At 46.4% G+C, this 27759-nt stretch overlaps 1 protein-coding gene across 4 annotated transcripts in view; it reads right to left on the bottom strand.

The window, feature by feature from the left end:
* LOC139267472 (cullin-9) overlaps positions 1-27759 on the bottom strand; it is a 293931-nt gene that overhangs the window by 134434 nt on the left and 131738 nt on the right. For 3 of the 4 annotated variants that reach the window (XR_011593911.1, XM_070885834.1, XM_070885832.1), the window contains exons 14-18: positions 14417-14546; positions 9390-9561; positions 6515-6620; positions 2518-2613; positions 2127-2302 (exon numbers count right to left, since the gene is read on the bottom strand). Coding sequence is in view for 3 of the 4 variants with exons in the window: in XM_070885834.1 (XP_070741935.1) it covers positions 2127-2302; positions 2518-2613; positions 6515-6620; positions 9390-9561; positions 14417-14546 (680 nt within the window). In the remaining variant the exon portion in view is untranslated. The remainder of the gene's footprint in view (positions 1-2126; positions 2303-2517; positions 2614-6514; positions 6621-9389; positions 9562-14416; positions 14547-27759) is intronic. The other variant, XM_070885833.1, reaches the window with a different exon arrangement.

The following is a 27759-nucleotide window of genomic DNA, read 5'->3' as shown; positions in this document are numbered from 1 at the left end:
GACAACGTGGACCACTTCCCATACCTCGGAGCCTTTTATCAACAAAGGCAGACATTGATGCTGAGATTCAACATCGCCTCCAGTGCGCCAGTGCAGCCTTTGGCCGCCTGAGGAAAAGTGTATTCGAAGATCAGGCCCTCAAATCTACCACCAAGCTCATGGTCTACAGGACTGTATTAATACCCGCCCTCCTGTATGGATCAGAGGCATGGACGACGTGCAGAAGACACCTCAAGTCACTGGAGCTATATCACCAACGATGTCTCCGCAAGATCCTGCAAATCCCCTGGGAGGCAGGTGCATCAACATCAGTGTCCTCGCTCAGGCTAACATCCCCAGCATTGAAGCACTGACCACACTCGATCAGCTCCGCTGGGCAGGCCACATAGTTCACATGCCAGACACGAGGCTCCCTAAGCAATTGCTCTATGCGGAGCTCCTTCACAGCAAACGGAAACATTATAAGGACACCCTCAAAGCCTCCCTGATAAAGTGCAACATCACCACTGACACCTGGGAGACCCTGGTCGAAGATCACCCTAGGTGGAGAAAGTGCATCCGGGAGAGCGTTGAGCTCTTCGAATCTCAATGCCGCGAGCGAGAAGAGGTCAGGCGCAGGCAGCGGAAGGAGCGTGTGGTAGATCAGTCCCACCCACCCCTTCCCTCGATGAATGTCTGCCCCACCCGTGACAGGGTCTGTGGCTCTCGTGTTGAACTGTTCAGCCACCAAATAACTCACTTTAGGAGTGGAAGCAAGTCTTCCTCGATTCCGAGGGACTGTTTATGATGATTGTGGACGCACACCCAAAAACACACACACTCGAACACGTTCTTCCCTTCCATCATACTACACAAGGGTTAAAAACCAATTTCACCAACAAAACATGCCTTGTCTACTTTGATACAATAATTGCACAATTACAAAAGCAGGTTAGTCTAGTTGCCTGTGTCAGTTGTCTGAGAGAGGGGCCTAGCTATTTTAATCAAGTACAAACATCTTGTTCGATTGGCCCAAATATATGTTTGATTGGCTGCTTTCTTATGACTTCAACATAATTATATTTTCTTGGTCATTGTCATTTTTTGAACTATTTCTCAGCTGGTCCAGAATCTAAAGCCTTCAGAGAGATCTGGTGAGGCCAGAAGCATTCCGTGAGTGGTGAAAAAGAAACATCCCTTCACACAAGATTATCTGCACTATATAGTTTAAAGTAATACTCTACTATTTATTATCACGACAGTTAAGCTTAGTAACTACAAGATCGACAGCATCATTGCAACTGGCCTATAAATCGCTTTGGTGGTTACAGCCTAAGACACAGTCCAGTGCAGTGTTTACTCTGCCAACTTCCACAGGTCAAAACAATTGCATAAGAGTACAAGATAAAAAGCCATTAAGTTGAAATGCAACCCCTGGGCACACTATAAACATTGAGCCAGTAAAAGTATTGATATAGGGAGCAAGAGCTCACCCAGAGGACTGACTTGATACACTGAATCACCCCTAAAATTATCAACTAAGGCCCACACCACAACACCATTTACAGTTCCAAAATAAACCAGAAACTGCAGATGCTGGAAAATAAACAAAAGCTGACAATGTTGATAACACTCAGCAGCTCAGACAAATTAACATTTCAAGTAAGGACCCTTCATCAAGACAGTCTTGAAAGAGGGTCCACACCTGAAACGTTAACTTGTCCTTCTCTCCACAGATGCTGTCTGTCCAGCATTTTCTATTTTTGTACTGCATTTCCCAATATTTAAAGATTCTGAAGGGGCTTGACAGAGTAGATGCTGAGAGACTCTTTCCCCTGGTTGGAGAGTCTGGAACTATGGGGCACAGAATAAGGGGTCGGCTATTTAGGACTGATGAGAAATGTCTTCACTCAGGGTTGTGAATCTTTGGAATTCTCTACCCCAGAGGGCCACGGATGCTCAATCATTGAGTATATTCAATGCTGAGATCAATAGATGTTTGGACTCGAAGGGAACCAAGGGAAGGAAAGTAGAGTTGAGGTCAAAGATCAGCAATGACCCTATTGAATAGCGGAGCAGGCTCGAGGGGCCACATGGCCTACTCCTGCTCCTAATTCTTATGTCCTTATGTCCGCCGGGTCACTTACTTGTTGAAAAGTTGTAGCAGCTGCATCCTGTCCTCCTGAATCTCCTGACACCAAGTGTGCGCCTTTGTTGTGTAGAAGAGGTAAGTCCGACAGCAAAGCTGCTCCTTGAACACTGGCCAGAAGGTTGGCTTTGGGCCCAGAACTTCAAATCCATGAACACGAGTATCAATCCCACCCTGATTGAAGAAAATAAATTAACTAGACATAGCAGCTCTGCTCCAGCTAAATAACATTGATGCACAGCAAGTGGGCATCTCAGTAAATGAAGAAATTGGAGAATATATGAAAGTCTTTTTTCACCAAACTGTGTGAAGAAATGCTTCATTGCTATTTCATCAATAATCAGACAAATGATATATTCTAAGAGTCCCAAATAGTCAAGAAGATGTACCTGCTGGCATCGCTTGATGCGGATTTGGATAATTGCCCAGTAACGAGTCATATTCTCCAGCAGTAAAACGCGGCTGGCAGTGGGTGCTACATTCACCTGCAAAACAAAGGCAGGGTCAGAAGTGGCAGCTCACTGGGCTCTCACACACTGTTCCTCAATACACAACCAAATGCTAATCGTTAAAAAGACCCATTCCCTCCCTCAGAAACAACTCAGTGCTTTGGATATATTTTGATATTTTATTAGTGCAGCAACTTATGAAGATAAAGGCAACAACCACAGCGGGAGCCCATCAATAGCAGTGACATGATCGACTACCTCATGCTTGGTGCTGATTGAGGGAGAAATGGTCGGGATCCCAGAAGAATGCTGTGCTGTTCCTGCAATAATGCCATCGGATTTTTAACATCCACCCAAACCCCAATAATGGGCAGAGGGACCCGATTTACCCAAACCCCAATAATGGGCAGAGGAACGTGACCCACCCAAACCCCAATAATGGGCAGAGGGATCCGATTTACCTAAACCCCAATAATGGGCAGAGGGATCCGATTTACCCAAACCCCAATAATGGGCAGAGGGACCCGATTTACCTAAACCCCAATAATGGGCAGAGGGACCCGATTTACCCAAACCCCAATAATGGGCAGAGGGATCCGATTTACCCAAACCCCAATAATGGGCAGAGGGACCCGATTTACCTAAACCCCAATAATGGGCAGAGGGACCCGATTTACCTAAACCCCAATAATGGGCAGAGGGACCCGATTTACCCAAACCCCAATAATGGGCAGAGGAACCTGACCCACCCAAACCCCAATAATGGGCAGAGGGATCCGATTTACCCAAACCCCAATAATGGGCAGAGGGATCCGATTTACCCAAACCCCAATAATGGGCAGTGGGACCTGACCCACCCAAACCCCAATAATGGGCAGAGGGACCTGACCCACCCAAACCCCAATAATGGGCAGAGGGACCCGATTTACCCAAACCCCAATAATGGGCAGAGGGACCCGATTTACCCAAACCCCAATAATGGGCAGAGGGACCCGATTTACCCAAACCCCAATAATGGGCAGAGGGACCTGACCCACCCAAACCCCAATAATGGGCAGAGGGACCCGATTTACCCAAACCCCAATAATGGGCAGAGGAACGTGACCCACCCAAACCCCAATAATGGGCAGAGGGATCAGATTTACCCAAACCCCAATAATGGGCAGAGGGACCCGATTTACCCAAACCCCAATAATGGGCAGAGTGATCCGATTTACCCAAACCCCAATAATGGGCAGAGGGATCCGATTTACCCAAACCCCAATAATGGGCAGAGGGATCCGATTTACCCAAACCCCAATAATGGGCAGAGGGACCTGACCCACCCAAACCCCAATAATGGGCAGAGGGACCCGATTTACCCAAACCCCAATAATGGGCAGAGGGACCCGATTTACCCAAACCCCAATAATGGGCAGAGGGACCCGATTTACCCAAACCCAAATAATGGGCAGAGGGATCCGATTTACCCAAACTCCAATAATGGGCAGAGGGACCCGATTTACCCAAACCCCAATAATGGGCAGAGGGACCCGATTTACCCAAACCCCAATAATGGGCAGAGGGATCCGATTTACCCAAACCCCAATAATAGGCAGAGGGACCCGATTTACCCAAACCCCAATAATGGGCAGAGGGATCCGATTTACCCAAACCCCAATAATGGGCAGAGGGATCCGATTTACCCAAACCCCAATAATGGGCAGAGGGATCCGATTTACCCAAACCCCAATAATGGGCAGAGGGATCCGATTTACCCAAACCCCAATAATGGGCAGTGGGATCCGATTTACCCAAACCCCAATAATAGGCAGAGGGACCCGATTTACCCAAACCCCAATAATGGGCAGAGGGACCTGACCCACCCAAACCCCAATAATGGGCAGAGGGATCCGATTTACCCAAACCCCAATAATGGGCAGAGGGATCCGATTTACCCAAACCCCAATAATGGGCAGAGGGATCCGATTTACCCAAACCCCAATAATGGGCAGAGGGATCCGATTTACCCAAACCCCAATAATGGGCAGAGGGATCCGATTTACCCAAACCCCAATAATGGGCAGTGGGATCCGATTTACCCAAACCCCAATAATGGGCAGAGGGATCCGATTTACCCAAACCCCAATAATGGGCAGTGGGACGTGACCCACCCAAACCATCATAATGGTCAGCTTCTGCTTAACATATACAAAGGACATCATCTCCACAAAATGCAGTTCACAAAGATCCCCACGAATATCAGCCTAGGTTATAAGCTTAAACTCACAGGCTTCCACCTCGAGAGGCAGGAATCTACTAACTGAACCGCCCTGTCCCATGGACCAGTTTCCTTATCTGACTGTAATGTTAGTTCAACATTAGTGACTCACATCAAAGACTGGCTGGTTGCACTTATGATGTGACCATGTCAATCGCCAGAGCTCTGGATCTTGAACCGGTGAATTGCTCTCTGAAGGTCGCTTTCAGCAAATCACTGTGCAACCTCCAAAATAGATGCTGGTCTGGGAAGAAGTGATTACAAGAGGCAAGGAAAGCTTCACTCAATGGCTGATTGGATTTCCCTGAAATATGGTGCCAAACATTCCCGATTCGAATAGCCAATGTGGTAGTCAGGGCTCAATGTTATCAGCACCTCAGGTTAGGTTAGGGAGGGAGGGGAAAATTAGCTGTGGTTCAATTATTATTCAGTGACCCCCCTCTATTTATGGAGGTTGTGTGAGGACATCATTGGGCTGGACTGTGGAGCTATTCAGTCAAACAGCCTGTTAACACTAATTGTCTAGCTCATACATGTAAAATGGCCACCAGCTAATTGGCCTTTTTTTAAAAACTAGTTTTGTGATATTCCACCTAAGGATGGCATGATTAAAGAGAGCCAGATGGTGTCTAGAAAAAAAAACAGGCTGTTGCACACAGTCATCATCAGAGGCAGTCCCTCGAAACGAGGATGACTTGGTTCCACGCTAAAAAAAAAGGATGAGTTCACAGGTGTTTCGAATGAAGAACCTGAACTACATCCTCAAGGGTGGAAGATGCCTGCGCTTGGATTTTTTTTTGTGTGGTGGCCGTTGCACACCAGCCACAACACGGGCTTGACAGAGCTAGGTCTTGGTCCAGTGGCAAGGATTACCCAAGACAACTGGAGACCTGCTCTGCTGCACGGACCTCGTGACACAGTAATCTACAGTAATCAGTGCCGAGCCAGAGAGATTACACAGCTCCTTCACCCCGAACTAGCAGATTTGAGGGGCTCTCCTGGAGTCTTGCTCCCACTGCCCTCAGTCAATGGAAGTCAGGCAGCAGATAGGCCCCTGACATCCATCAAATGCAGAGATCCACAGCACAGGGTGTGCCTGCCAAAGTGGGCATTAGTGCTGAGGAACTGACTGCATCCCACCAGTCCCAAGACGGCAGACCAGACTGCTGCGCTAGACTCAGTATGAACTGCAAGGACCTCATAGCCACAAGTCTGCTTTTTCTTTTGGAAAATTCCATGGAGAGAATCCTGAGTCGGCAGAATTTAGGGATCTGTGCCAGTGCAGCACTGGAACACACAAGCCAGAAACTTAACGCAGAAAATATTAAACCACATTCCCAAATTGAACATCAATGCCAGAGAAACTTCAAAAGAATCACATTAAGCAGTGTTGAACTCATTCCATGGCTATCCCAAGTGGATGACTGCCTGTTTGTGTGTGTGTGAAAGCTGACCAGCAGGAAGCATCAGAAATTAACTCTGAGTATTTTCCGGCTATTCAAATCTGCACTTTTGTTAATCGACAAGTGTAAAAAAACAGAAACACAAGAAACCACAGGAGATTTTGTGTGTTCACTGAACGAACTGTAAAAATGTTTTGTATTAGAAGCTAGAACGGTATCCTCATAGGATTTATCTGGTCACACTGGCTGGAAAGCACTGGTCTTAGGAACTCACTGTGTTTAGTTCTGTATTGATGTTACTGGGATCATCCCCTCCCATCACCACCACACGTGCCGGCATGTAACTGGAGTCCTCACTCGCAACCACCAAGGTCAGCTGTCTGTAACACAAGATAAAAAAACACTTAACGGCAGGCCCAAAACATGTTGCACCAAATATGTATACATGTGGCTACTTATGTGTTTATACTGCACAAGCAATCTGAGGTCACGTATTAACCCATTTATTTTTTGGTTTATTTTCTTAATATTCCACTCCAATTGAGTGATTTGGATGATTTCAAAAATCTTTACACCAGAGAAATTCAAAGGCTGGATTCTTACAGGTCTCATTTTAAAAATGGTCGTTGGCTCGCACCATTCTATTACTAAATGCATTGAAACTTCCAGGAAATCCCATTAAAAAGTGGCCACATTTACCTGCTGTATGATATACCCCTGTAAATGGCACTGGGTTTTTCTAATGCTAAAGTTTTCTAATGTTAGCAACATCGTATCTCGGAAACAGCTCTGGAAAAATCAATGCCTGTTCAGAAATAAAGAAATTGTGCTAATACAGGGCAGGTATCTCAAAAAAAACCTCAGGGCTCTTGCAAACCTGAAACAGAATTAACTTCATTTGAAAAAAAATTTGGCCCCATCAAAATTAATAAAATTGGGGCACCTCTCAACCACTGGACTCTTACAATACCCCCCCCCCCCCACACCCTGCCCTCCGCAAATGAGGTAATTGTCCAACATCCCGTCCCACTGTTTCCTCCCCCCCCCCCCCCACCCCCTCATGATACTCTGCCAACACAAGGATGTCCTTTGTCCATCCAACCATTTTTAAGTACTTTTCCAACATCCCTGCTTCCCATGGAGGGACTTTCACCCTTCCTGCTCCTCTTCCCCTACCCTACCCTTGCTTGGGTCCAATCATCCCCTCACCCTTATACCTTGCTAGATCTGAAGAAAACACATTGTCATGACTACCCATGTGCAACACCACAGGAGATTTGACTCTTGTATCCACCCAGATGAGCAGTCACAAACAGGTGACGCCCCAAACACTTGAAAATTCATTTGTTTCTCGGGCTAATGAGTGTAGAAAAATAATGAATTGTTTATTCAGGTTAATTGCAGGTTCACATCTCGTTACTTGGCAAATGAGATGAGCTCAGCTGAATCAGCAGGAGTTCGCGTGTTCTCAGCTGCCCTGTGCTACGGAGGGAGGGGGAAAACATTTGCCAAGGTTCTTGCTCGCTATCAAGTGATCCCTTCTGGAAAGTGCACAGATATCAAGGAGGACAGGATAAATGTGAGGTTATCCACTTTGGTGGAAAAAACTTGAAGGCAGAATAATATCTGAATGGCGGCAGATTAGGAAAAGATGAGGTACAATGAGACCTGGGTGTCATGGTACATCAGTCATTGAAAGTTGGCATACAGGTACAGCAGGCGGTGAAGGCGGCAAATGGTATGCTGGCCTTCATAGCGAGAGGGTATAAGTAAAGGAGCAGGGAGGTCTTACTGCAGTTGTACAGGGCCTTGGTGAGGCCACACCTGGAGTATTGTATACAGTTTTGGTCTCCTAATCTGAGGAAAGGCATACTTGCTATTGAGGGAGTGCAGCGAAGGTTCACCAGACTGATTCCTGGGATGGCATGAAGGAGGAGTGGATCAACTGGGCCTGTATTCACTGGAGTTTAGAAGGATGAGAGGGGATCTCATAGAAACATATAAAATTCTGACGGGATTGGACAGGTTAGATGCAGGAAGAATGTTCCCGATGTTGGGGAAGTCCAGAACCAGGGGACACAGTCTAAGGATAAGAGGTAAGCCATTTAGGACTGAGATGAGGAGAAACTTCTTCACTCAGACAGTTGTTAACCTGGGGAATTCTCTACCGCAGACAGTTGTTGATGCCAGTTCGTTAGATATATTCCAGAGAGAGTTAGATATGGCCCTTACAGCTAAAGAGATCAAGGGATATAGAGAGAAAGCAAGAAAGGGGTACTGAGGTGAATGATCAGCCATGATCTTATTGAATGGTGGTGCAGGCTCGAAGGGTCGAATGACCTACTCCTGCACCTATTTTCTTTGTTTCTAAGGATAAGAAAAGGTCAGTGAGCTCTTTGAAGTTCTAGCATTTTGCCATGTCAACTCACCTAGCCTAGCATTTAGTGGGTACGGTCCTACAGTGGTGATGTTACTGGATTAGTAATCCAGAGTCCTGGACTATTGATCCAGAGACGTGAGTTCAAAACCCACCATGGCAGCTGGGAATTTAAATTCAGTTCATTAAATAAATCTGGAATAAAGCGCTAGTATCAGTAATGGTGACCATGAAATTACCAGATTGTTGTAAAAAACTCATCTGGTTCACTAATGTCCTTTAGGGCAGGAAATCTGCCATCCTTACCTAGCCTGGCTTATATGTGACTCCAAACTCACAACAACGTGGTTGACTCTTAACTGCCCTCTGAAATGGCCTACCAAGCTACTCAGTTATATTCAAGGCAGTGGTTCACCACCACCTTCCCGAGGGCAATTAGGGATGGGCATTCAATGTTGGCCTTGCCAGTGACACCATGAATTAATTTTTAATAATGTAACTACATTTTGAATCTCTTGAAAATATTGGAATCTATTACATTACCTCGTAGTATCCCAAATATGTTTTACCTTTTGAGTAAAATGGTAGTTGAAGGAAGGGTGAGGCGGATTAGGGACAAAATTAATAAACTAATTATCATACATAGCCATTTATGGAGAGATTGCAGAGGACAATATACTTGAAAAATGCTGGCTTAACTGTCACTGTATGGTATACACCGGCCCAGCTAATACACTCAGTGGCTCCAGTTCGAGTCACTGCACACATGTACCTGATGACCACGCCTTTATGCATGTAGATGTTAATGTAATGAGACCCAGTGCTGCCGTTTGATTCCCAGTACGTTTTGGTGTTCTTGTCAGTCAGCTTGCTCGCTCTATGATGATTGGAGGACACCTCCACCTTCTCCCAACACTTGTCCTCTTTCAGCTCCACACTGGAACCTATAGAATGATGAACAGCAAGGAAGGAAGGAATATAGTAACCAGCAGCCAGGGAAACAACCTACAGAATGTCTCAGCAGGATTAAAATACTTTTAGGTTTGAACAAAATTACTTAAAGACAGTATAAATACAGGATAAGAGACTGCTGACAATGATCACATCAAGTGGTCTCGATGATTTCCTAAGCCAGATCAGTGCTGCTCAAGTGGTCCATAAATGTCACCCAGAATCCTAAGACTGAACCATCTCCTCCAACTCTCTGCTCGCCACTGGATATTCCACAACAAAGACCCCAAATATAACCAGTTGTCGTCACTTGGATTAAGCTTATTGGTACGAATAGTCCACAACAATAATCACATTTAAGCCAATATGCACCACATGTGGCAATACATTGGAGTGCTACACTTAATTCACCACCATGAGTGGTAGATCTGTAACAACATTTCTCACAGTTCAGGTAAACATAGCCCAAACATTTCACGCACCAGAATTACCCTCCTCTGAAATCCAAATAATATTGGAAAACATACGAATCATCCAATCAGCATTTTGTTACTTTGTAAGACATTATACGAATGCAACCCATTAAGGCTGAACAATGTGGGTTTTGTTAGATGAGAAATCCTAGGGTTTTCTCTCAATGTGTTCCAAGGAGGGAGGAAGATCAGAGGAAGGTTCAGAGTTTTCCATCATGGAATTCTTCTCAGGAGCCCAACTACACTGGAGATCCCACAATGATACAAACTGTGCCTCAGCAGGTTAAAATCAGAAAATTCACTGATCTGAATGAAGTTTTCTCATGTTGGTGATAATGATGGGCAAATTATGGGCAATTTTACAATGCAAACTTTACTAGGTCCAGAATACCCCAAAATCATCTCAAGTAGGATCGTAACTCCGTTAGAGGGGGAACGTTTATCTCATTACACAGCTCGACAGACAGCAATTAATGGATATGCTGTAATTGGCATCACAGAGACATGGCTCCAGGGTGACCAAGGCTGGGAACTCAACATCCAGGGGTATTCAACATTTAGAAAGGATAGGCAGAGAGGAAAAGGAGGCAGGGTGGCATTGCTGGTTAAAGAGGAAATTAATGCAATAGTTAGGAGGGACATTAGTCTGGATGATGTGGAATTGGTATGGGTAGAGCTACGGAATACCAAAGGGAAGAAAACGCTAGTGGGAGTTGTGTACAGACCACCAAACAGTAGTAGTAAGGTTGGGAACAGCATCAAACAAGAAATAAGGGACATGTGCAATAAAGGTACAGCAGTTATCATGGGTGACTTTAATCTACATATTGATTGGGCTAACCAAGCTGGTATTAATGCGGTGGAGGAGGATTTCCTGGAGTGTAATAGGGATGGTTTCCTCGACCAATATGTCGAGGAACCAACTAGAGAGCTGGCCATCCTAGACTGGGTGATGTGTGATGAGAAGGGACTAATTAGCAATCTTGTTGTGCGAGGCCCCTTGGGGAAGAGTGACCATAATATGGTACAATTCTTTAAGGTGGAGAGTGACACAGTTAATTCGGAAACTAGGATCCTGAACTTAAGGAAAGGTAACTTCCACGGTATGAGGCGTGAATTGGCTAAAATAGACAGGCAAAGGATACTTAAAGGGTTGACAGTGGATAAGCAATGGCAAACATTTAAAGATCACATGAATGAACTTCAGCAATTGTACATCCCTGTCTGGAGTAAAAATAAAACGGGGAAGGTGGCTCAACCGTGGCTAACAAGGAAAATTAAGTATTGTGTTAAAACCAAGGAAGAGGCATATAAATTGGCTAGAAAAAGTAACAAATCTGAGGACTGGGAGAAATTTAGAATTCAACAGAGGAGGACTAAGGGTTTAATTAAGAGGGGGAAAATAGAGTATGAGAGGAAACTTGCAGGCAGCATAAAAACTGACTGCAAAAGCTTTTACAACTATGTGACGAGAAAACGATTAGTGAAGACAAATGTAGGTCCCTTGCAGTCAGATTCAGGTGAATTTATAATGGGGAACAAAGAAATGGCAGACCAATTGAACAAATACTTCAGTTCTGTCTTCACGAAGGAAGACACGAATAACCTTCAAAATGTACTAGGGGACAGTGGGTCTTGTGAGGAGGAGGAACTGAAGGATATTCTTATTAGGTGGGAAATTGTGTTCGAGAAATTGATGGGATTGAAGGCTGATAAATCCCCGGGGCCTGATAGTCTGCATCCCAGAGTACTTAAGGAAGTGGCCCTAGAAATACTGGATGTATTGGTGAGCATTTTCCAACAGTCCATCGACTCTGGATCAGTTCCTATGGACTGGAGGCTAGCTAATGTAACACCACTTTTTAAAAAAGGAGGGAGAGAGAAAATGGGTAATTATAGACCGGTTAGCCTGACATCAGTAGTGGGGAAAATGTTGGAATCAATCCTAATGAAATAGCAGTGCATTTGGAAAGCAGTGACAGGATCGGTCCAAGTCAGCATGGATTTATGAAAGGGAAATCATGCTTGACGAATCTTCTGGAATTTTTTGAGGATGTAACTAGCAGAGTGGACAAGGGAGAACCAGTGGATGTGGTGTATTTGGACTTTCAAAAGGCTTTTGACAAGGTCCCGCACAAGAGATTGGTGTTCAAAATCAAAGCACATGGTACTGGGGGTAATATACTGACATGGATAGAGAACTGGTTGGCAGACAGGAAGCAGAGTCGGGAAAAATGGGTCCTTTTCAGAATGGCAGGCAGTGACTAGTGGAGTGCCGCAGGGCTCAGTGCTGGGAACCCCAGCTCTTTACAATATACATTAACGATTTGGATGAAGGAATTGAATGTAATATCTCCAAGTTTGCAGATGACACTAAGCTGGGTGGTGGTGTGAGCTGTGAGGGGGACGCTAAGAGGCTGCAGGGTGACTTGGACAGGTTAGGTGAGTGGGCAAATGCATGGCAGATGCAGTATAATGTGGATAAATGTGAGGTTATCCACTTTGGTGGCAAAAACACGAAGGCAGAATATTATCTGAATGGTGGCAGATTAGGAAAAGGGGAGGTGCAACGAGATCTATCATCATCATCATAGGCAGTCCCTCGAATTGAGGCTGACTTGCTTCCACGTCAAGAAGTTCACAGGTGTTTCAATGAAGGATCTAATATTCCAGATTCCGAACTGCATATTGAAGGGGTGGAAGGGCCTGTGTGCAGATTTTTTTTTAAACCTGTAGTGGCCATTGTACACCAGCCACCACACGGGCTTGACAGAGCTAGGTCTTGGTCCAGTAGCAAGGATTAACCAGGACGACTGGAGACCAGCTCTGCTGCACGGACCTAGTGTGCACACATATCGCAGTGTGGGCTGGCCCGTGCTGCCCCCTGGGCCCTTGCCTCTTCTGGGCCCCGATCACGTCCCTCGACAATCTCTCGCCGCTCCTTCGTCCTGACCTCGACGCTCCTGCTGCCGACGCTCCAATCACAGACCTGGATCTTGATGACATCACTCTTCGCTGCCGTTGCTCTCCTGCTCCAGCTTGCGCTGCTCCCTGGCATGATATGCTGCTGCAGCTATACAAAACCCTGGTTAGACCACACCTGGAATCCTGAGAGCAGTTCTGGGCACCACACCGTAGGAAGGATATATTAGCCTTGGAGGGAATGCAGAATGATACCCGGACTTCAAAGGTTAAGTTACGAGGAGAGATTACACAAATCAGAGTTGTATTCCCTAGAATGTAGATGTTTAAGGGATGATCTGATCAAAGTTTTCAAGATATTAAGGGGAACAGATAGGGTGAATAGAGAAAAACTATTTCTGCTGGTTGGGAATTCTAGGTCTAGGGGATAGTCTAAAAATTAGAGCTAGACCTTTCGGGGTGAAATTAGGAAACACTTCGACACACAAAGGGTAGAAGTTTGGAACTCTCTTCCTCAAACAGCAATTGATGCTAGATCAATTGTTCATTTTAAATCGGAGATTGATAGTTTGTGAACCAAAGGTATTAAGGCACATGGGCCAAAGGCGGGTATATGGAGTTAGGTCGCAGATCAGCCATGATCTCATTGAATGGGGGAACAGGATCGAGGGGCACAATGGCTTACTCCTGCTCCTATGTTCTGCTTCAGCCATCTATGATAACATACAACACAACTCTGACATTCTGGATGTAAAAGCTCCACAACTTCCTTTCTTACTCCTAATTTTTAATCCTGTTCCATGTACAAGAGCCTGTTTCCAAAATGAGCCATTTAGCTGGATGATTTGTCAGTTCCTTTATTAATCTCAGATCATCTTCCAAGTTTCTTCTTTCCAAAGAAAATAAGTCTGATTTCCTTAAACTTTCACCACATAATTTGTTGAGCTCCGTGGAATTTAATGCTGGGATCAGGTGAATTGTGAAAGCAGTTTGTTAACATTGCAGTTCAACAACACGCACACATATTTGTCAGAGAAGTAGAAAAGCACATCAGTCCTGATACCAGAATCACTCTATTGTTATTTTTTTTAAACCTTTCGAGGCAATAAACTTCCAGGTGGGGATCTGACCGGCTGCAGCAATAAAAGTCTCAAGAATATGGGTTCCGTTAGTTACAAACACAGCTATCAAATACTTCCTGCTCATCTGTTATGAGACACTGCTTGCTATAACAACCATCCAATCGGGTGTTGAGCCCCATGGAATTTACTGCTGGGATTACATGGATCGTTAAAGGAGTTTGTTACTATGAAATTCAACTGCATGCACACATATTTCTGTCAGAGAAGTAGAAAAGCAAAATTGGGATTATATTAGAATATCTTCATTTCAGCACAAAAATAAAGTAGAAAAGAGATGCTCTCTTTTAGTCCCACACGTAATTTAAACTTGCCGTGATTCAGTCTGTTATCATTGAGCCGTTCGGACAGACCTTGACAGAGGTTCCTCAGGAATACATCAAAGAAAGGGATATTGATTGGCTGATGGCTGCGTCTATGCTCCTCAATTTGTCCCAAAACCATCTGCAAGTGGGAGTTGAAAAAAAATCAAATACATGTACTTTAAGTGCAGAATGAGAAAAGCCCATTCAGCCCACCTATCCTGTTTCTTTCCATAGACTGTCATGAACGTACTGAAGCACCCTCCACCACCATAATTATTAAACCCCCAACTGCATTTCCATTTTGCTGGAAGGGAAAGAAAAACATGAAAAATATCTTCAGGAGTGACGAGATTTTTCAGAAACGTCATCCTCACTCACACATGCAGTATCTAAAGACACTGTAGTGAACAGTGTTGAACTGGCAAGAGAGAGCTTGTGGAAAGCCATTTAGAGTCATTGAAAAGCAAGTGAAGATTATTGAGAGTGATTAACAGCTATTATCTGAGGTGGGGAAGAAAATTATTCAAAGGGTCACCAGTCTGCTCAGACCGGGAGAAAAAAAATTGGATGCGTTTATTTGTACTACTTAATGGCAGCCGTTTCTCTGATTGGCTCTCCATTATCACATGACCTATTGCTGATTAGTCCCCTTGGAGGATAAGCCACACCCTGAAGTTACTCTGGCTAGAAGGGCCGAATGGCCTACTCCTGCACCTATTTTCTATGGAATGTGTAACTGGAACCGCCCAGCCCAAGTTCTGACTGACTTTCCAATTTGTAATTCGATCCATTTTGACTTCAGAAGCCAGAGGATATATCACCCCAAAAGCCACCAAGTTCCAGCCGAAGTCCCTTACCCCAGCACAAGAGCATCCCTCTGCCAGCCAAAGTCCCTTACCCCTGTGGAACTGAGTCCATGATCAGGTCAGCCATGATCTTATAAAATGGTAGAGCAGGCACGAGGGGCCAAATGACTGACTCCTGCTCCTATTTCTTGTGTTCTAATGTTTTTACCCCAGCACATGTGCTGCCTCCCACAGCCGAAGTCCAATACCCCAGCGCAAATGCATCCCTCCCCCAGCCGATATCCCTTACACCAGCGCAAGTGCTGCCTCCGCCAGCTGAAGTCTCTTACCCCAGCGCAAGTGCATGACCTTACAACCACCCCCGCCCCCCCCCCCCCCGATCGACGGGGTATTGTGTGCAGATGAACAGGTTTATTGGGTATGAAGTGAATACTGACAGTGTCGTGACTTCTGGATTTCATCCACTCCAACAATGTCGCTTGTAACACACGCACCGAGCTACATGAGAAAAGAACTGCTCCTGGCCGTCCCGCTTCAGGCAGCAAAGCGTTCACGGATGAGCTGCTGGTGCAAGGCTTGAGCAATCGTTAAAGGGGCACGACGGCCCGCCCTCCTCTGCCGTCGTGCTTCGGGTTCAGGTCGTTGCATGGCTTCCTCGTCCTCCTCGTCATCTGCATCTTCCTCCTCATCGTCAGCCACTCTCACCTCAGGTGGGTCTTCCACTACCAGCTGCTGCTGCCTCAGGATGGCCAAGTTGTGCAGCATGCAACAGACAACAGGGAAGTGACCGACAATCTCAGGGGAGTATTGCAAGTAGCCTCCGGAATGGTCCAGGCATCGGAAACGCTGCTTCAAGATGCCAATGGTCCTATGATGCTGCGTGCTGCAATGTGCGACATGTTGTATTCACAGTCCGCTTCCATCTGGGTTACGCGTAGGGGCATCATGAGCCAGGGGGTGAGGCCGCACCCTTTGTCCCCCAGCAGCCAGCTCAGCCCTTCTGGTAGGATGAAAGCATCATGGGTGCTCCCAGGTATCTTGCATCAACTGCCATGATGCGATGCACATGGTCACACACGAGCTGCACATTAATGGAGTGGAAGCCTTTTCTGTTCCTGTACATCTCGGAATCCTCCAAAGGTGCTTGCAAGGCGATGTGGGTACTGTCATGTATTTCACCATCTTGCAATGACAATAGTTATGTAACTGTAACTCAGGCACACTGTACCTGTACCCTAGAAAAGCACACCCTGACCACAGGGGGCGAACTTGCGGGAGACACTCCTCACCTGGGTTTCCAGGTATAAAAGGGGAGGTCCCACCCAGGGTCAGCACTCCTTGGTCCTGGGATTAGAGTGAAGGTCACAGAGTGACCGTGTCTGATATATACATGCCTTGTGAGAGTTTGTAACAAGGTGCAGAGACACTACATTTGGCGACGAGATACGGGAATCACCGAACCATGAGGATGTCCACCGGTGGCACAGAGGAACGTTACTGTGTGGGTGAGGACTGGACAAACTTTGTGGAAAGACTCCAGCAGAGTTTTGTCACAAAGGACTGGCTGGAAGAGACAGCGGCTATCAAGCGGAGGGCGCATCTACTGACCAGCTGTGGTCCACAGACGTATGCGCTGATGAAAGACCTGCTCGCACCCCAAAAGCCAGCGGACAAGTCCTTCGAAGAGCTCAGCCAGCTGATCAGTGAGCATCTCAAGCCGGCAAGTACACATGGCCCGGCACCGGTTCTACTCTCACCGGCGTCGGGAGGGTCAAAACATCTCGGACTTCGTGGCAGAACTGCGGTGTTTGGTCAGTCTCTAAGTTCTCCGATGCCTGCAGGGGGGAGATGTTGAGGGACTTTTTCATCAAGGGCATTAATCATGCTGGCATTTTCAGGAAGCTCATAAAGACCAAGGACCTGACTTTAGAAGGAGCAGGCGTTGATAGCTCAGACCTTTATGGCAGGGGAAGAGGAGACCAAGCTAATTTACGCATGCAGCCCTGGTTTTAACGTTGCGATGAACCAGAGAGTTAATGCTGTAAAAGTGATACAGAAGCCCAGGCAGGCAGGCAAGGGCAATTCAACACCGTCCAGGCAGCAACAAGCTCCAGGGTGGGCCCGCAACAGGGACAATGGAAAGAGGATCGGCAATTCACGCCATCACGAGGAACAATGCATCCCATGATAGGACCATTAACATCCACCATCAGAAGGCTTAGAAACAGCCAAACAGGCCATCAGAAAGGAATGCCTGAGAATAGTCCTTTTGTTAACAGCAATCTCAGCTCATGCTGGAGGTGTGGGGGTAGACACACTGCCAAAAGCTGCAGGTTCCAGCTTTATACCTGTAGGATTTGTAATGTCAGTGGACACTTGGCCAGGATGTGCAAAAAGGAAGTAGCGAGGCTAGTCTGCGAGACAGACGAACCAGACGAGGGGTCTGCAATGCAGGAGGAGGCCTGGGGAAAAACCATGGATGCTGAAGTTCAGAGAGTTCATGTGACTGATGTCCACAGCTCATACACTAAAACGCCACACATGATGATGAAAGTCTTACTGAATGGCATCCCCGGTGCACATGGAACTGGATACGGGAGCTAGCCAGTCACTCATGAGCGCCCAACAATTTGAGAGACTATGGCCACACAGAGCTAGCAGGCCCAAATTGGAACGCATTGAGACACAGCTACATACGTACTCCAAAGAGATCATCCCAGTGCTGGGCAGTGCAAACTTGGTGGTAACGCATAATGGATTACAGAACCGGCTGCCACTCTGGATTGTTCCGGGAAATGGCCCCGCGCTCTTGGGGAGGAGTTGGCTAGCTGAGATCAATTGGAAATGGGGGGATGCGCACGCCATTTCATCCGTGGAGCGAAGTTCATGCTCGCGGGTATTGCAAAAAATTCAAGTCACTCTTTCAACCCGGTGTCGGAACGTTCAAGGGCACTAAAGTCGTGATACGCATCACTCCGGACGCCAGACCAGTGCACCACAAAGCCAGAGCGGTGCCGTATGTGATGCTTGAGAAAATTGAAAGTGAACTGGACAGGCTGCTCAGAGAGGGCATAATTTCGCCCGCTGAATTCAGCGACTGGGCAAGTCCCAGAGTGTCGCTGCAAGACCAATACCCGCTTCCCAGAGCGGAGGACCTCTTTGCCACGCTGGCAGGTGGAAAGCTGTTCATGAAGCTGGACATACAGCGATGGGCCCTCACGCTGGCTGCATATGACTGCACCATACGGCACCGGCCAGGCACTGAAAATTGCGCTGACGCACTCAGCAGGCTCCCACTGGCCACCACCGAGGGGGCGTCGGAGCAGAGCGCCGAGATGGTCATGGCCGTTGAGGCTTTTGACACTGCGGGTTCCCCCATCACAGCCCGGCAGATCAAACTCAACACCAACAGGGCCCCCTCCTATCCATGATAAAGAAACGTGTACTGACTGGGTACACAGGGCGTGCCCCGAGGAAGTCAGGCCGTTTCAGAGACGGATGGATGAACTCTCCATCCACGCCGACTGCCTGTTACGGGGCAGCCGGGTAGTCATGCCCCAGAAAGGAAGGGAACTCCACAGCGAGCACCCTGGCATCGTGTTAATGAAGGCCATTGCCCGGTCACACGTATGATGGCCGGGAATTGACTCAGACCTGGGACACTGGGTTCGCAGGTGCACGACGTGTGCCCAGCTAGGCAATGCCCCGAGAGAGGTCCCACTCAGCCCGTGGCCCTGGCCCACCAGGCCATGGTCACGTATTCACGTCGACTATTCGGGCCCGTTCATGGGGAAAACGTTCCCGATCGTTGTCGATGCATACTCGAAGTGGATCGTGTGCATCATATTGAACTCGTGCACGATATCCATCACAGTGGAGAGTCTGCGTACGGTTTTCGCGACCCACGGCTTGCCGGACATCCTGGTCAGCGACAATGGCCTGTGTTTTACTAGCCATGAATTCCAGGAGTTTATGTCAGGCAATGGGATCAAGCGCGTCCGGACAGCGCCGTTCAAGCCGGCTTCTAATGGCCAGGTGGAACGGGCGGTCCAAGTCATAAAGCAGGGCATGCTACGCATCCAAGGACCCTCCCCTTCAGTACCGACTATCGCGCCTCCTACTGGCCTACAGGTCCCAGCCGCACTCGCTCACGGGAGTCCCGCCAGCGGAACTCTTCATGAAACGCACGCTCAAGACGCGGCTGTCCCTCATTCACCCAGCCCGGGCAGACATTGTTGAGGGCAAGCGCCAGTCCCAAACCGAGCTCCATGATAGAGGCTCAAGGGGGAGGTGTATAGAAATAGATGACCCGGTATTTGTTCTTAACAATGCTTTGGGACCCAAATGGCTTGAGGGCACCGTAATTGGCAAAGAAGGAAACAGGGTCATGGTGGTCAGACTAAACAATGGGCAGATATGCCGCAAACACTTGGACCAAGTAAAGACAAGGTTCAGTGCAGACACGGAGGAACCGGAAGAAGAGCATGATGAGATAGCACCCACACCACTGCCAGCGTACGAGCAACAAAGATAGCCCTCAGCATGCACAGTCCCTGCGACTAGCCCGGAATCATGTCAAGTGACAGAGACGCGTGCTGAGGCTCAGCCACCAGAGCCACAACTGCGGCGCTCCACGAGAGAGCGTCGGCCACCTGACAGACTTAACCTCAAACAAAAAGACTTAAGGGAGGAGGTGATGTCATGTATTTCATCATCTTGCAATGACAATAGTTATGTAACTGAAACTCATGCACACTGTACCTGTACCCTAGAAATGCACACCCTGACCACAGGGGGCGAACTTGCGGAAGATACTCCTCACCTGGGTTTCCAGGTATAAAGGGAGAGGTCCCACCCAGGGTCAGCACTCCTTGGTCCTAGGATTAAAGTGAAGGTTACAGAGTGACCGTGTCTGATATATACATGCCTCGTGTGAGTTTGTAACAAGGTGCAGAGACACTACAGGTACAATCAATGCAGCTTTGTACCTTGAGGAAGCCAGCAATCCTGGAGAAGCCCACGCATTGCCTGGGTGGTCATGGGGAACTTTATTGAGTCATTCCTCCGGGCATATAGTGCAGAAGTCACCTACCGAATGTAGATATGTGTTGCATGTTGAGTAATGGTGCACACATCCCTAGTTGTGTCCTGGAATGATCCAGATGCATAAAATGAAAGTGCAGCTGTAGCCTTTACTTCAACTGACAAAGCAGTCCTCCTGACGTTTCTAGGGTGCAGGTCTGCTTTTATTAACTCACAGATCTCGGTTACAACTTCTTTGTGGAAATGCAGCCTTCTCATAGTCTGCCTCACTCAGGTACAGGTATGAACGCCTGTCTCGATATACCCGATGTGGGTAAGGCCTCCTGCCCATCATCCTACATGCTCGGAGGTTCCTCAGGTGATGCTGCCTAATCAAGCTTCTCCTCCGCAGCACCGTCATGCAGAAGGCTTGCACGAGGTATCGCATTGTCAATATTTCCCCCATAATTAAATTGTAGTTTTGCAACAACCTCAAAACAGCAGGACAAAGCACTCATACCTCTTCTTTCCTCTCTCTCTAAGGTAGATGCCCGAGTATGGAACACACCCTGGTCTGCGCATGCGCAGTAGGTTTGCTTAGAACGGGAAGCTAGGCATTCAATGAAGACATTTGGGGCAACAGAGTGCAATGCAATTCTCGAATTTTAGATTTTTTTTCAAAGTACCAGCCCATCACTGCACGTCTCCTCACCGTGTTCGAGGGTCGGAGTGCCGGCCGGCAGAATCGCTCCCTCGCCTGGACACGGGCTTGGCTTCCACAACCACCCCACCGCCCCCACCGCCCCCCCCTCCCCCCAGGCTTCTTTTGAAGCCGAGTCCCGAGCCCGTATCTGGGCGAGGGAGAAACTCTGTCGGCCGACGCTCCGACCCTCAAGCCCGGTGAGGAGACGTTCGGTGGTCGTGTGGTACTTTGAAAACAATCAAAAATTCAAGAATTGCATTCGATTTCCAATTTCTCCCTTTTGACTTTGAAAAAATGAATATTTATGATGCATATTCTCCGCCTTCTTCACTCCCTCCAAAACTTCGGCTAAAAACAATGCGCCAATTTTGTAACGTGTGCTGATTTTTCTTAAGTGCCCAGAAGATTTTTTGGGAGTGGTCACATATGCCGTCCTAGGAAAAATGTAAGTTGACGAAACTTGCTTAAATCTGAAAAACTGCCGCAGATATCAGGTTGCCTATGACGCAAAAAAATCGTACCCAAGTGAATTGCGCTGGCACAGAAACTTCGGGGAAATTGAGATTTTTATTTACGCCAAAAAAAAGCGGTGCACGCCAAAAGAAACCGCAGATAATTGGGGAAAATTGAGCCCATTGTCTCTACACTGCAATTTTGGAGGATTACTAAACAGGGCTCTTCGAGATAAATGTGTGTGTGTGGATTAACGGATGAACGCATCCAGTCAAAATTGTTAGGTATGGATGATCTCTCTTATGAGAGAGCTTGCAAAGTAGCCAACTTCATGGAGATGGCAGAGAAAAAGAAGAATTTCACCCATTGCCAGCAGTGATAGCAGTTCACAGCCACAGGGCTGTATAAACACAGAAGATTGTGAGCCCTATTAGGAGGGAGAGTTATAAGACCAAGAAGAATAAATGTTATAGGTGTAATGGCAACCCTACTGCACAAGAGTTTCGGGTCAAGTGGGCAAGATGCTACCGGTGCCAAGTAAGAGGACACATTGCAACCTTATGTAAATCCAAGGACAGGCCCAACAATAATCAAAGCCTTCACTGGGAGGAACCGATCAGAACAATGCAAGTTTTGGTGTATCTGCAGTGAAGGGCAAGGCAATACATTCCTTATGTCAGGATTTCAGAACGTTAGTACTGATTAATAATCGATGGATTAATATGACAATAGATACAGCAGCTGATTGTTCAATAATGAGTCCGGATGTATATTACAAATATTTCAGGGACATACCACTAATGGCGAGCTCAGTGAAGCTGAAAACATATTCAGGGGAAAAACTGCAGACACTTGGACAAATGGAGTGTATTATACAATACCAGGGGCAACAAGCAAGATGACCTATTATTATAACGAAATACGTCAATCGGCCAATACTTATGGGCAAAGATTGGCTAAGAGTGCTTTGTTTGGATTAGTACAGCGTCTGTAGTACAGAAATGGTTACGTCTCAGCGAGATACTCTGCTGGAGAAATATGCTAATATGTTTCAGGGCTTATACGAGGGCATCAAGGGATACAATGCACATATTCGGATTAAGTCGGATGTCAAACATATTTTTTGTAGACCAAGGCCATATACAGTATCATATGCATTAAAATCACAGGTTGAGCCAAAGCTTGATAAGCTGGAGAAATATGGAGTTTAGTGAAGACTGGGCCACCCCGTTGGTTGTTGTTCTGAAGGCAGACAAAACAGTACGGCTCCGTGGGGATTGTAAAATGACCCTGAATCAAGCAGTTGATGATAAACTGTAGCCTTTACCGACATCACAGGACGTATGCATAACTGATGGGAGCCAAAGTCTTCACAAAACTAGATCTCTCCCACGCCTATGCTCAACTCCACATTGACTAGGATAGTCAGCAGTATCTGACAATCAACACACACAAAGGTTTATATTCATACACTAAGTTGCCCTATGGTATCAAGTCCTCACCAAAGATATTTGAGGCTACCATGGATCAGATCATACAGGGAATAAGTCACTGTTTGTGTAATCAAGATGATGTGTTGATAGCCACCAGCACAGAGAAGGAAAACCTGGAAATCTTAGACGTGTTCAGATGGTTCAATGACCATAATCTGAAGCTGAAGAGGAGTAAATGTGCATTCATACAGTGAGATGGTTTGTCTAGGATTGCGGGTAGATGAAAATGGTCTTCAACCAGTTAAGGAGAAAGTGCAAGCCATCATGGTGGCCCTCCAGGTTTGCCCTCCAGATCAAGCAAACATGATGGCTCCAGAACTGAAAAATGTTATTGAATTACGATCCTTTTTAGACATGGTCCAATATTATGCTCGTTTCCTTCCTGGACTAGCAACGGTGCTCACACCACTCCATTATTTATTGAAAAAAGGGGTGCGTTGGATATGGGATGAAGAGCAACAGAATGCATACGACACATGCAAGTAACACAGGAGCAGTAGTGCTATTCTCATCCATTATAATGTGACTCATGAACTAAGACTAGCATGTGAGGCCTCTGGGTATGGTGTGGGAGGAGTGATCAGCCATGTTATGAATGATAGGCAGGAAAAACCGGTTGCCTTTGCATCGCGTACACTCAACAAAAGCGAACAAAATTATGCCCAGATTGAGAAAGAGGCTTTGGCAATTATATTTGGTATTAAAAAGTTTCACCAGTTTGTCTTGGGACGCCAATTCACGCGAGTAACCGATGACAAACCGTTACTAGCTATCCTAGGCCCAAAGGCAATTCCATCTATGACGACTTCCAGGATGCAAAGGTGGACTATTTTATTGTCTCAGTACGATTACAGAATCGAGTATCGTACATCGAAGCAGAATGCAATGGCGGATGCCCTTTCAAGGTTGCCTCATGAAGATTCTGAAATTGGCCGTGAACAGTCAATCTTTACTCTAGATCTCGTTGATAAGGACTTTCCAGTCACCACCTGTTATTGCAGAGCATGATGCCATATTACAGCAGGCCTATGAGCACACCCTACGAGGGTGATCTGATGAATACATTTAGATGAGGGGATAAAATCCGTTTATCATCGTCGGCATGAATTATCATGTGAGCAGGGATGTCTAAAATGGGGCCTGAGAGTAGTCATTCCTCGTGCACTATGGGCCAAAGTCTTGACAGAACTTCACGGTGAGCATACTGGCATCGTAGGTATGAAAGTGGTGGCCCGAAGCTTTGGTTATTGGCCTGGGTTGGATAAAAACTTAGAAGTATTAGTAAGCAAGTCTGCAGGGCCATGCCAGCTAAAACACTGCTGTAAACATGGACTTGGCCAACGAGACCATTCCAAAGAATACATATTGATTTTTGCGAGAGGGACAGTGATAATTTTTTAGTTCTAATCGATAGCCATTCGAAATAGCTGGAAGTATGGCATATGGGGTCATCTACGACGAGAGAGCGTACATTGGATGAATTACGGGATATTTTTGCATGCCATGGCCTGCCCGAAGAAATGGTGTCAGATAATGGTCCACAATTTCGGTCCACGCAATTTGAAAATTTTGCCAGACACAACGATACCAAACACACGTTGGTAGCACCATATCATCCTGCTTCGAATGGTGCAGCTGAAAGGTCAGTCAGGATTGGCTAGGAGGCTTTACGGAAACAAGTTCTACAGACTGGATCATCGGTGCGCATGAAGCACAGTTTGCAAATTGTCTTTTCAAATATAGAACTACACCCCATTCTACAACAGAATTATTGATGAAGCATAGGCTGAGGACACGTTTCAGTTTATTGCAACCAAATTTATTGGATAAGGTAGAGAAGGCACAATCAGTGCAGAAACATTATCATTCCGGTATTAAAGAGCGGTGCTTTCAGAAATTCTCAGTCTGTCAAAAAGGCCAAGTCCACGCAAATGGGACATTGGTACAATGATTCGGGTATGTGACACCAAGCAGTACTTGGTCAAAATTGGTGAATACATCAGGGAATGTTCATGTGGATCAAATGTTTCGAGAGTGATGTACCTTTGGTACCATGTGCATTTGAGTAGGAGTCTGACTTGGACGATGATCAGAGTGAGTTGGCAGATCCAAGTACTTCAACGCTCACAACGTCCATATCCCCACCAACTCAGATGCATCCGACTGAAGGCGGTTCTGCGGGTATGGGACAATCTCGCAGAGACTGTGTATCTTCCGCGGGGGGGAGGTGGAGTTGGGGTTCAGTTGAGAAGATCAATGAGTAAATGCAAACTAACTAGACAGGATATTGATAACTGGGAATATCAAAATCTTAGGAAGAAAGCTAACACTAGGACTAATGCAAGGGTTCCAAGGAAACTCAAGAGGACACAGGAAGAGAGGTCAGGAATCCCGGGCTACATGCCCTGAAAACAGAAATTCCCCAAGACGGTCTCCTGAGTCAAATGAGAATGGCCCAGAAATCCCGGTCGGCTGCTTCCCGCAGACGATCGGGTAAAAAACTTTAAAAAGATGCGCACCTACCTGAAGCTGCTGCGCCCATAGGAGTTCCCGGACCCGAGGCCTCCCCTGACTGTGGGTCGCAGCGCGAGCACGTCGGGGCGTGAGCAGGGCTGGAGCTGGGCAGGGCTCTGGGCAGCCAATCAGGTAAAGTATGCTCTCATTCATAATAATGGGAACGCCGGAGTTGGAGTTCCCCTTATTATGAATGAGAAACAGCCCCCAAGACACACACAACCAATGATAAAAAATAGAAAAAACACAGCACGTATTTTTATTAATTTAAATTAATGTCTTTTTTTAAATATATTTTTCCGATTTTTTTTAAAATTATGGTATCAAATAAACTTGCTGCAGTGAGGTGGGTCTATCAATAAAATATGTTTTTATAATTTTATTTTAAATTGTTTGTGTGTATTTTAAAACTCTGACGCCTGTAAAAGGAGGCTATGCACCTGCTTTTATCAGGCGCAAGAGTTTGGAGGACATTTGCTGGGCAAGATATGGGTAAATCCCGCAATCTTGCCCTTGCAAACGTTCTCGCTCCCGAGCTCCGGAAGATCTGTCGAGCTCCAGTTTGACAGATCGGAAACGGTTTCAGCGAATGCGCATTGTGGGCTGAAAGCCGGCTTTTGCAATGCCTTCCCGGGTCCGTAGACACTCCGTACGGACCCAAGTGGCCGGATATAGAAATTTGGCATAGCCAGCCAATTGCAAAGAAATGGAGGTCGGAGCAGGAGGAGGCTAAAAGCTTACAACAAGATACTCAGGCTCAGCAGTTGAATTTGTAAAATTGTAATCAGGAGAAGGAATCTTTTGAAATATTGTATAAATACCTTGTTTCTAAAAGTAAAATGGGGAAGCAGTGTAATGTATGTACCTGTGAGTATGCTCACAGGTTTGAAGAGCTGTTGCACTGCGAGTAGCTCAGCCAGTCACGTGATGTTCACAAGACTCAATAAAACCCCAGTCAATTGAGTCTCGGTCATCCACGATGAGGTATGCAGTTGTGAGCCTAGTGGATGAACTGGTAATGTGTAGTGTGATCGTTAAACCTTTGTTAATAAACCAACTAGTTCTTAATAGCAATGTGTTGCTAGGAATTCTTAAGCAAAGAACCCATGAAACAAATACATTACAGATTGCAACATTTTTGTGGCAAAAAGCAGTCACAATTCTATGGGCCCAAGTTTCCACATGATTTGCGCCTGATTTTTAGGAGCAACTGGTGGAGAACGGACTATCTTAGAAATCGCAATTCTCCACATTTTGTTTTCTGCAGTTCTAGTCAGGTAGAACAGTTCTACTTTGGAACAGAATTTTTTTCTTCAAAAGGGGGTGTGTCCGGCCACTGATTTGAAAGTTTCCACAGTGAAAACGTACTCCAAACTAAAGTAGAATGGAGCAAGTGAAGATTTTTGTAGAACTGAAAAAAACCTGTTCTACACATTAAAAAAATCAGGCTCAGGTTACAAATCAGGCGTCCAGGACGAGGTGGGGGGGGGGGGGGGAAGGGGGGGGGGGGGAAGGGAACTCATTAAATTCTATAATAAATCCTTATTTATACTTCTACAAATATTATACAAATAAATCCAACCTGAATAAACATTTATAAGCAAAGAAAAGATTAAATAAACCATCTTCCTATCTGTGTGAAAGTGCTTCAGGCACGGAGAATTCTGCAGTCAGCCTGAGGCACCCGTTCTTCCCATGGGGGGGGGGGGGGGGGGGGGGGAAAGGAGGCGCCCGTTCTTCCCGCAGGGGGGGAGGGAGGAGTCAGTGAGAAGGCTGCAAGTGCTGATGGCAATGTGCTTTTATTAAAAAAATGTTCAAAAATTAAACAGCTAGAAAGAACTACAAAAATGGCCGAGTGCCAATGTTTTTTTCACACTGAGCATGCGCGAACGCGCGAACGCTCCAACGCGCACGCGCAGCGTTGCCGGCAGGAAAAAAACTAATTTAAATAGTACCCGCCCCCTCCTACTTACAAAATCGGCGTGAGTGTAGGCTCCGCCCTCCTGGGCGCCGCGCCAGGCAGACAAGGAGCTGCAGAACGCTCCAGAATCGCAATTTTTTTTTTTAGGCGCCAAAAATGGGTGCCCAGCTCGGAGGGCGCCCGTTTTTTATCGTGTGGAAACTTGGGCCCAATATTTTTATCCACTGCTATAGCAACCCAGAAAAAGTAATAAAAACACAAGTCTCTATGAGAATCAAAAGTCCATCTCGAGAGCTTTACATGGAATGCTGTTGATGGCTGGGACAGAAGGCGGGACATTAAACTCCTTAGGGCATGGTACATTAAGATTCATACACTCCATTGAACCAATCCAGCTCCCCCTTGGATGGATTAGTGGGTAATTGCACCTCCTGGTCTGA

Source organism: Pristiophorus japonicus, chromosome 7 (genome assembly GCF_044704955.1).
Source record: "Pristiophorus japonicus isolate sPriJap1 chromosome 7, sPriJap1.hap1, whole genome shotgun sequence".
Taxonomy (NCBI): domain Eukaryota; kingdom Metazoa; phylum Chordata; class Chondrichthyes; family Pristiophoridae; genus Pristiophorus; species Pristiophorus japonicus.
The sequence above is the reverse complement of the archived record's forward strand: the minus strand, read 5'-3'. Positions and strand labels throughout refer to the sequence as shown.